General features: G+C 48.0%; 1 protein-coding gene across 3 annotated transcripts; it reads left to right on the top strand.

The window, feature by feature from the left end:
- The first annotated feature begins 4,795 nt into the window (after positions 1–4,795).
- Positions 4,796–9,620, top strand: syt11b (synaptotagmin XIb). Of its 3 annotated transcripts, XR_009715966.1 has the most exons (6): positions 4,797–5,194; positions 6,017–6,921; positions 7,253–7,373; positions 7,725–8,024; positions 8,677–8,874; positions 8,959–9,620. XR_009715966.1 is itself a non-coding variant. In XM_061288984.1 (5 exons), exons 1-5 carry the CDS (start codon positions 5,161–5,163, stop codon positions 8,805–8,807), a joined length of 1,491 nt encoding a protein of 496 aa, XP_061144968.1. In that variant the 5' UTR covers positions 4,796–5,160; the 3' UTR covers positions 8,808–9,620. The 3 variants fall into 3 exon arrangements, 1 of the variants encoding a protein (XP_061144968.1); XM_061288984.1 differs by having other exon boundaries at positions 4,796–5,194; positions 8,677–9,620; XR_009715967.1 differs by lacking the exon at positions 8,959–9,620 and having other exon boundaries at positions 7,725–8,553; positions 8,677–8,816.
- The last annotated feature ends 1,482 nt before the right edge of the window (positions 9,621–11,102 follow it).

Here is an 11,102-nt window from a genome sequence, read left to right on the forward strand (position 1 = left end):
AAGTCATTGTGATAATATGGGTTGATGACCTATTAATTGCAGCAAGTAATGAAGAAGCTATGGAGGTCACAAAAGACATGCTGACAGCAAGGTTCAAAATGAAGGATTTGGGTAAACTGAAACATTTCTTGGGCATCGATTTTGAGCAAACCAGTAACTGTGTTACAATGTCTCAAGCTAAATATGTTGAGAACATTTTAAATAGGTTTAATATGCAACATTGCAAAGGTAGATCGACACCTTGTGAACAAAAACTGAACTACACAGATGATGCTGCGTTACTGAGTGATGTTTCAATGTACAGAGAAGCAGTGGGTAGTCCTTTTTATTTAACTTTATGTACAAGACCTGACTTGAGTTTTATTGTGAGCAAGCTGTCACAGTATTTTAATCAACCTACTGTTGAACATTTTTGTACAGTTAAACATGTGCTAAGATATTTAAAGGGTACTAGTGACAAGAGGTTGTGCTACCAAATGAGTAATGAAAACCTGGGTATACATGCCTACAGTGATGCAAACTGGGCTGGTGATGTAGATCGACGTAGTACAACTGGTTATTGTGTAACTCTATCTCAGGGTGGTACTTTAGTGTCATGGAAGACAAAAAGACAGCCAACTGTAGCACTGTCTACTTGTGAGGCAGAGTACTGTTTTTTTCCGTGTATAGTGCGCCCCCATGTATAATACGCACCCTAAAAATGGCATGCTGATGCTGGAAAAAAGCCTGTACCCATGTATAATACGCACCCAATTTTTCTGAATTTAAAAAGTTTTTTTTTTTTTTTTTTTTTTTTTTTTTAAGTCCCAATGATCGTCACACACGCAGGGAGGCAATGGGTCCCATTTTTATAGTCTTTGGTATGGTCTTAACTAGGCTGGATGTAATTTTTTTTGTTGGCGTTGATTTCTCCGACTGCCCGTAAACGCACCACCGCGCTCCGTGCGCGCACGGGAAAGAGGCGGCTCTGTATGGGAGAGACGTTGAAGAGGAATAAAAACACCCTTGGAAACCAAAACATGCCCCTCGTCGTGACTCGGAGCCGCAACAAATGTTTCGGATTTGTGTAGGGTACATTGTGACAGACAGCAAAGGAGCAGGTGATGGAGCAAGCCTTGTCTGATACGAGAGCATTGCGGTCGCATGGAGCGTGTTTGAAGTGAACAGCAGAGAAGAAAGGAACAAGGCAAAGTGTTGTGAAATAAAATGCACAGAACGGATGCGCAAGACACGTCAGCTATATAAAGAGCGAGAGTTCAGTTCTCTACCTAAATCCGTATTACAGGTAATATTTTATTTCACAACACTTTGCCTTGTTCCTTTCGTCTCTGCTGTTCACTTCAAACACGCTCCATACGAGCGCAATGCTCTCGTATCAGACAAGGCTTGCTCCATCACCTGCTCCTTTGCTGTCTGTCACAATGTACCCTACACAAATCCGAAACATTTGTTGCGGCTCCGAGTCACGACGAGGGGCAAGTTTTGGTTTCCAAGGGTGTTTTTATTCCTCTTCAACGTCTCGGTGGTGCGTTTACGGGCAGTCGGAGAAATCAACGCCAACAAAGAAAATTACATCCAGCCTAGTTAAGACCATACCAAAGACTATAAAAATGGGACCCATTGCCTCCCTGCGTGTGTGACGATCATTGGGACTTAAAAAAATAAATAAAAAATAATTAATTTTTTTTTGTACCCATGTATAATGCGCACCCCAGATTTTAGGACAATAAATTAGTTAAATTTTGCGCACTATACATGGAAAAAAACGGTATATTGCTCTGGCTGCAACTATCCAAGAATGTCTATACCTCACACAACTGCTAGATGGTATTGATAAACATGTGTATATGCTACCTGTAGTGTTTGAAGACAACCAAGGCACGATTGCATTAGCAAAGAATCCTGTTAAAAGACAGCGATGCAAACATGTGGATATTAAATACCACTTTATCCGGTCCAATGTTACAGAGGGTAAACTGTCTCTTGTGTACTGTCCAACTGAACATATGGTTGCGGATGTAATGACCAAGCCTGCAACAAAATTTAAGTTGACAAAATTTGCTGGATTTATGTTTGGGTCTAACTAAAGGAAAATGGACTTGTTTTCTGACTAAAATGTCAAGGTAATGTTTTCTTTAGGTTTATAATGTGAGAGCAAGTGGGGGTGTTGAGAGATGCTCTCAATTATACATTTTCCTATTGTATGTTTTGTCAGAATATGTTTAAATCATGGGTCCCTACAAGCTGTCGCCGCAGTAGTCGCAGTGAATGGTGTGCAAACAAAGTTGATCGTCCTCCTCGTCTTTCTTTATTTTATTCCACTGAGTTTGGTGCGATCGGGTTCCTCACAAGTACCTGCTGCTGTATGGCTATTCTGTCAACACAATGGGTCCCATTTTTATAGTCTTTGGTATGGTCTTAACTAGGCTGGATGTATTTTTGTATTTTGTTGGCGTTGATTTCTCCGACTGCCCGTAAAGACACCACCACGATCAGTTAGGTTAAAGTGCGGACATGTGAAAAAGGCGTGCGGACATGGGAGAAAGGCGGCTCTGTATGGGAGAGAAGTTGAAGAGGAATAAAAACACCCTTGGAAACCAAAACTTGCCCCTCGTTGTGACTCGGAGCCGCAACAAATGTTTCGGATTTGTGTAGGGTACATTGTGACAGCAAACGAGCAGGTGATCGAGCAAGCGTCTGATACGAGAGCATTGTGTTCGTATGGAGCGTGTTTGAAGTGAACAGCAGAGACGAAAGGAACAAGGCAAAGTGTTGTGAAATAAAATATTACCTGTAATACGCATTTTGTTATTTGCTGATTATATTAAACTATCACATTCATTGTCAGTCAAGAAGAGAAGAGGACTATTCGCATCGGATCCATAGTGCGCATGCGCAGTGATACTGCCTCCGTATGACGTCCAGTCCGCGATGGAGATTAAAAAACAAACAATATTTGACAATAACACAGGTTTCTGTTCCTGTCTTTGGTAATGTCAGCCTGTCAGTCCCACCAAGGACTGTTCCCCCTGCTACCCTCTGGGAAGAGGTTTTGCAGCATCCGCTGCAGGTCCACCAGGTTCTGCAATAGTTTTTTCCCTACTGTCGTCAGACTGTTGAACAGTCAACTTAGCATTCCCCTGCGCACTTTGTAAATACTGTTTTTGTTTCCTTCATTGCTGCACTTTATATTTATCTTATTTATCTTATCTTATTTCATATTTATATAGAAATGTCACTTTTTATCCAGCCGAAATTTCATTCCTTTGTTGAGAGCCGTATGCAACGAAATTTCGTTTTGTGTGCGCCGAGTGTTTACAAAATGACAATAAAGTCTGTCTCTCTCTCTCTGTCTTTTTGTTCCACGTCTTTGTCGGTCAGTCCTGTTTTTGGTTTTGTTAGAAAGTTATGTTAGTTTACCAAGTCTGTGTTTTGAGTTCCTCCAATGAACCCTGGTCCAAGCTGCACTTGGTCGCCCTGCTCCTTTCCACACTCCATCCGTGACAAGATTTTCTTCAAAAATTGTTGTACCATGATTTTGTTCAAAAAAAAAAAAATTTTTTTTTTAAATTGTACCCATGTATAATGCGCACCCCAGATTTGAGGACAATAAATTAGTTAAATTTTGCGCATTATACATGGAAAAAAACGGTATGTTATTCTACTCCATTCACTTTATTATTGTGTGAAGGCGATGGCCTTCACACATATGTTGTTCTACACCATTCACTTGATTATTGTGTGAAGGCGATGGCCTTCACACATAAGTTATTCTACTCCATTCACTTTATTATTATTATTATTGTGTGCAGGCGATGGCCTTCATACACATGTTATTCTACACCATTCACTTTATTATTATTATTATTGTGTGAAGGGGATGGCCTGTTATATAGAGGTCTAATAGACGTCTATTAGACGTCAAAATGCTCACAGGGATAGTTCATGTTCATTCACTAAACTGTTCACGCCAGGAGAAGCAACACGTTCACTGTCTGATCCATTGATGCACGGAAAGACAGTTCACGTACGGGGAAGTCAGCACTTGTTCACTCTTTGATCCGTTCTTGCGATGAACGGGAAATGCAAATCACTCACTGACTTGTTCACTCAAAGATCCGTTCAGTTGGTGAACGGGAAAAGCAATTCACTGACTCATTCGTGAACGGGAAGTTAGGTCGTTTTTTTTCTTCGTTTTGTTTCACGGCGAGGTGGCACTAGCTTCAATGCGCATTACTGACATACGGTGTGGGGTAAGTTATTGCATGTTGGTTGAAGTCATATGAACTGAAGAAAGAACGAATAACTTCAGGAAGTGATCCGTTCAGCTCAGTGGACTAGTGGTAGAGTGTCCGCCCTGAGACTGGAAGGTTGTGGGTTCAAACCCCGGCCGGGTCATACCAAAGACGATAAAAATGGGACCCATTGCCTCCCTGCTTGGCACTCAGCATTAAGGGTTGGAATTGGGGGGTTAGATCACCAAATGATTCCCGAGCGCGGCACCGCTGCTGCTCACTGCTCCCCTCTCCCCCAGGGATGGATTAAAATCACACGGGGATGGGTTAAATGCAGAGGACAAATTTCACCACACCCAGGTGTGTGTGTGACAATCATTGGGACTTTAATCTTTAATCTTTTTTAATCCGTTCACTCACGTTCACTGAAAAGATCCGTTATTTTGAACGAATCGTCCACTAACGAGCCAACACCAATAGCGAGCTCTCACTCTGCTGAGCTTTCATTGCACCGCCTGGAGCAGTTGTTGCCATGGGCAACATGGGCGGGCATTTTTTTATGTCACATGGCGCCGCCCCACCGCAAATTTGTCATCTTCCTGCTTCGGCCAGGCGCGTTTGACTCGCATCTTGTTAAATTGAGTGCGAGCTAGACGTGTGTGCGTCAGAGCATCTCGGTTGGGCGGCGGTCAGAGTGCGCAGACTCTATGCATCCTTACACATCCAGCAGCATCACCACTTGAAGGAGCGAGACAAGACACCAGACGACGCCCTGGTCGGACAGGACTGGACCGGACCAGAGCAACCTCGTCTTCTTTGTGCTGACGAATGTGAAGGACGACGAGGGCTGCGCCTGCTTCCTCTTCCCGATTCCTTCCCTCCGTCCGTCCTCTTCTTAATCGTTTGGACACTTCTCTGTCACAAAATGGCGGACATGACGGAGCTTCGACCATCCTACGGTAGGTGAATCCCAGTCAATCTGGTAGCGGGCGGCCGGGCGTCGTCCCCCCCGGACAGATGGCCGCCATCGATCGCTTTAGAGCCGTCGCCGTCGTGATCCTGCTCGCTTTCCCGGAAGGCTCGCTGCGCTTTCGATTGCACCCACAGCGGGCGCGGCGCCACCCATGCAGTCGACGACTCGCGGCCATTTCGCTTCCCTTGTGCTGCTTTTCACCGTTTCTGGTCGTTGTATTGTCATCCAAATGTGGCTTCGACATCACAACAGCGCCTTGGGAGCGGCCATTGTTTTTAAATCATGTTGTTTGATTGTTTGATTTGATCAGCTCCCGAAAATGTATTATACATGGACCCGGGGCGATCGGAGCGAAATGAACATGACGTCAGTGTTTTCGCTACGCTGGATCGTTTGTTCTCTTCGCGTTGGGAATTATTTTGCCATTGCCGGTACCCTAATCACTAAATAGGCAATTTCGCAATGTTGCAAAAAAAACAAAACAACGGTTTTAACGGTAATAAGCATTCCATTATATCGGAGGAATAGGGAGTCACACAGCCACAGTGTGTGTAAGTGTGTCTGTGTATGGGGGTAAGGGGGTGGGGGTGGGAGCTTTGCTAGGCAGCACGCTACTGTCTTTCAGCACTTTGCAAGGCATGACATCATGTGACTGGAGGAAGGAAGAGCTTGATTCTGATAGGCTAAAGCCAAACTTGTGTGTAGTGTCACATTAGGACAAGGATTGCACAGAGAGATTGGCAAAGTGTGGCCCCCGCCCGTCCGAACCCGTCCTCTCCCTCTGTCTCACTTCTTTTTTGTCCCACAGCCATGTCTCCCATCCTGGCGGGCTTCTTGGGCGCGGGCGTTCTGGTGGTGGCAGTGATCGCGGCACTTCTGCTGTGGTCCTTCTGCCAACGCCGCTACCTGCGCGTGTCCGGACGCTACAAGCTGCACAGTGACCGCTACTGCGACGCTGAGGACCCGCCTTACAAGTTCATCCACATGCTGAAGGGGATCAGTATTTACCCTGAATCTCTCAGCAGCAGCAAGAGGATCGTACGCAGCGCCCGGCGGGCCGACAGTCCGGCGGGGGCCAGGGGCATGGTGCTCGTAGATGCTGAGAACAACATCCTAGACGTCCCGGGTCACCTTCAGATGAGTCACCTAGTGGCGCCCACTGGGACGGGCCCGCGGGGCGGCCCCGCCTGCCTGGAGCGGGGGCTGCCCGTGCGCGCTGACTATTGCTGTCTGGACAGCAGCTCGGCCAGCAGCAGTCAGAGCAGCAGCAAGACGGCATCGCCCTTCACCCCCGCCTCCTCAGAAGCGGAAGTCAACGCTGGCTTGGGCGCCGTCAGTCTCACCGTGGACTACAACTTCCCCAAGAAGGCCCTGGTGGTTACGGTGGTTGGGGCCCGGGGCCTGCCCGCCATGGACGAGGAGGCCGGCACCTCGGACCCCTACGTCAAGATGACCGTGCTGCCCGAGAAGAAGCACCGCGTCAAGACCCGCGTGCTGAGAAAGACCCTTGACCCGCTTTTTGATGAGACCTTCACCTTCTACGGCGTGGCCTACAGCTCGCTGCCCGAGCTCACGCTGCACTTCTTGGTGCTCAGCTTCGACCGCTTTGCTCGCGACGACGTCATCGGCGAGGCCCTAGTGCCGCTCAAGGGCGTGGATCCCAGCACGGGCCGGGTCCACTTGAGCCAGCGGATCACCAAGAGAAACACGCAGGTGAGTCGGGCATGCTGGCAGTTCCTGTGATGGTCTCGTTTTGAATGCTTTGCGCTGACGATTTTACAAATATTGATCAAAATAATCATGATGATTGTGCAGCCCGAACACAAACAGAGAAAAGTGGCATAAAGCCGCCACGGGCCACAACTCGCATGTCGACTCACCGGCCAATCCGACTTCCTGTGATTGTGTCAAATATATAACACGCGACACTACTCGCCAAACGACACTTGACATTGTTCCTTTGGGTCGTATGTGTGGAAGATGGTGTGACGTCACGTCTGCTGCGTTGACATGGCCAGTGACTCTTCACGTCGTGTGTTTTCAGTGCGAGAACCGCGGCGAGCTGCTGGCGTCGTTGTCCTATCAACCGGTGTCTCATCGCCTCAGCGTGGTGGTGCTCAAGGCCCGACACCTCCCCAAGATGGACGTCGCCGGCCTGTCTGCCAGTAAGTCCATCCAACGACATGCACATAAGTACAAGAGGAAAAAGATTTTACTAATATTAATATAATTAATATTATATAAATATTATAGTATGTTTCCATTTTGATGAGTAAGCACTACAGCAGAAAACGGCACACCAACTCGCGTACCTCTCGTCTTGTCCCTGTGAAGTGAAAAAGTGTCGTCAACGTGTCTGCCAAATGTGAACGAATGCCCAAAAAAAGTCGGTCCAATCAGGCTTCGAAAAGATGAAAAAAAAGATATGGAGCCCTGCTCCCAGTCATCTGATGCTGTGAGTGAGTCTGCCAAGTGAGCTAAAACCACACACTAACGCTTGCGCTGCGCTTCCGCAGACCCATACGTGAAGGTCAACGTGTTCTACGGCCGTAAGCGCATTGCTAAGAAGAAGACCCACGTGAAGAAGTGCACGCTCAACCCCGTATTCAACGAGTCCTTCATCTACGACATCCCGCCCGAGCTACTGCCCGAGATCTCCGTGGAGTTTCTGGTTGTGGACTTCGACCGCACCGCCAAGAATGAAGTCCTGGGACGCCTGCTGCTGGGCCTGCACGGCGTTCCGCCCTCCGGCGCCGCCCACTGGCGGGAGGTCTGCGAGAACCCCCGCCGGCAGATCTCCAAGTGGCACGCCCTCAGTGAGTACTGAGTGTCGGACCGCGCCAAGACTGACCGCTGCACGGACCCCGGTGTAGCGCACGCACACAGACACACACACGCAAGCGCGCACACACGCACACACACACACACACACACGCACACTTTTGGGATCCTCCTTTCAAACACCATCTGTTATGGCCACACACGCCACAAAATGCGCTTGAACTAAGGAAAGTGTGTTTGTGTGTGTGTGTGTGTGTGTGTACGTGTTAATATGGTAGAAGAAGAAAAGCAAGTTGGTGTTGTCTGATATCATGCAGTTAATTTGCATGTCTTTGTAAAGAGAAGAAACAACAAAGGCCAATTCCCCTCCGTGCTGTGCGCTGACGCCTGCCGGTGCGTGTCATGGAAATTCCTTTGGAGCAACCCTTCCTGTCAAATCAACCTCGAGCTCCAGGCATTTTACATTTGTGTGTATGACGGAGCGCAGGCTTTCCCTCAGACGTTCCCTCACTAAGTCCATGGGACGGGAGCCATTATGTTTGTTTTTGACCCGCCAGTTTTAAGGTACGTTGATTCTTCTGTCGGGACTTTCGATTCACCCACTGTGCACAACCACCAACGAGGTGTGAAGAGGTCGAGTCTGAGAGTGGGCCCAACTACCACATTGTGTTTTCGTGAATTCCACAGAGAGCCGCTGCGCAAAGACGTCACGCTTGAAATCTGGAATGAACTTGTGGAGCAGATTGAAATTTTCCACTCACGCCACTGAGTGCCAGTGCGCCGAATTGTACGTACCGGGGGAGAGAAAGAGATCTTAAGCTGGATACGGACAATACGGGATGAGGCACAAAGGACTTCCCGCGGTGCGGCGGCTCTCATGTGCAGGTACCAATGTGTAAATAAACTGTGTGTGCTTGTTTGTAGCATGAAAGACTTACTCTTAGCTTTCATTCGTCGTTTACGTCGCAGCTAACGAGTCGTCCCCGAGCCAGGTCACACTAACATCATGGCCACGCTAACCTGTCAAGGAGCTCAAGGTCAACTGGGGCGCCACCTGTAAGCCTGGCAATGTGACATGACTCCAAAAGCTCCAAAGACGTTCTCGGATGATGATATCGTAATCTTCCATGCGATGTTTATTTCGTTCTGTGCTAATGAGCAGCTCAAAATATTTTTTTCTACAGTTGACTACAATGCCCACTCCAAATCCCAACATTGTTAGTCAATGCTATTCGTTGAATAGCGACAGCCCGCAGGTCAACCATATGTAAATCTGTCGAGATTGAGTCTCAACACGAGCCTTCTTCTCATTTACACCATAAATACACCATGAATAATGTACCAGCCAGTGGCGTTGTTACCCCACTGAAAATCACGCCACCGGAGTTTGTCTGGCACGCCTGCAAACTCCAAACATGACGTCATCGGTCGTGGGCCGTCATGACGGGTTCCTCCCAATCCGCGGCAGTCGTGAATATGGAGACTTGACATGTAGATTTTGAATCAATGTTCTAACTGTCCTATATCCTGAAAGCTTTCTCCGACCTTGGAGCCCCTTCTGCTGTACACCTTAATGATGCTAACCCCCCATTGACGTGAAAATAAAACAAAATAGCCTGACGCCTCCTTTATTCTATCTCCTTTGCATTTTATGTCGACAACTCGTTCTGTCATCAGCTCCTCAAGTGCATGGACAGCAAAACATGAATACTCTCTACAGCCAGACCGTGGTGCTGTTGAAGTTAAAGTCCCAATGATCATCACACACACATCTGGGTGTGGTGAAATTTGTCCTCTGCATTTAACCCATCCCTATGTGATTTTGATCCATCCTCTGGGGGAGAGGGGAGCAGTGAGCAGCAGCGATGCCGCGCTTGGGAATCATTTGGTGATCTAACCCCCAATTCCAACCCTTGATGCTGAGTGCCAAGCAGGGAGGCATTGGGTCCTATTTTTACAGATTTTGGTATGACCCGGCTGGGGTTTGAACCCACAACCTTCCAGTCTCAGGGTGGACACTACCACTAGACCACTGAACAGCCACACTCCGGCAGGCCGCGTCCCTTCAAAAAGTCAAAGTCAGCTTTATTGTCAATCTCTCCACATGTCACAACACACAAAGAGACCGAAATTACGTTTTTCTCTATCCCACGGTGACGAGACACATAACACGATAGACATACAAGTACGCGACACAATATAAAAACAAGAAGGCAAAAATTCAAACAATCAATAGTAAGAGTGATGAATAAATAAACAGATAACACAATAAATAAGAGGAGCAAAACGGAGCCAGCAAGCATAGCGCAAAAGTAGAAAACATAAACAAAAAGGCACAAACAATAAATAAGAGTAATAATAAATAAACAGATAACGCAACAAATAAGAGCCAGTGTGCATACAGACAGTAAAAGTACAGGACGCTACGCAGAACGGGGGAGCGAGTTCAGGATCCTAACAGCCTGGAGTATGAAGCTGTTTGAGAGTCTGGTGGTGCGGGAGCGCAGGCTTCTGTACCTCTTCCCAGAGGGCAGAAGCTCAAACAAAGAGTGAGCGGGGTGACTCACATCACTCACAATCGTGGTCGCCTTGCGGGTGAGATGGGAGGTGTAAATGTCCTTCAAGGAGGGGAGCGAAGCACCAGCAATCTTACCAGCCGTGTTCACTATGCGCTGCAGGGCCTTCAAGTTGTAGTCAGTGCAGCCGCCACCCCAAACAGCAATACAGCTGGAGAGGACGCTCTCAATGGTGCCGCGGTAAAATGCAGTCATGACGGCCGGAGGAGCGCTCGCTCGCCTGAGTTTCCGCAGGAAGTACAGGCGGCGCTGGGCTTTCTTTGCCAGTGATGCGGTGTTGGTGGACCAGGAGAGATCCTCACTGATGTGCACCCCCAGGAACTTGGCGCTGCTCACTCTCTCCACCACAGCACCGTCGATGGTCAGCGGCAGGTGTTGGGTGTGACCCTTCCGGAAGTCCACAACAATCTCCTTGGTCTTGTCGACGTTCAGCAGGAGGTTGTTGTCCCTGCACCACGTGGTCAGAAGGTCAACCTCCAGCCTGTATTGAGTCTCGTCTCCCATGGTGATGAGACCCACCAGAGTCGTGTCGTCAGC

This window comes from Syngnathus typhle, linkage group LG10 (assembly GCF_033458585.1).
Source record: "Syngnathus typhle isolate RoL2023-S1 ecotype Sweden linkage group LG10, RoL_Styp_1.0, whole genome shotgun sequence".
NCBI classification, from domain to species: Eukaryota; Metazoa; Chordata; class Actinopteri; order Syngnathiformes; family Syngnathidae; genus Syngnathus; species Syngnathus typhle.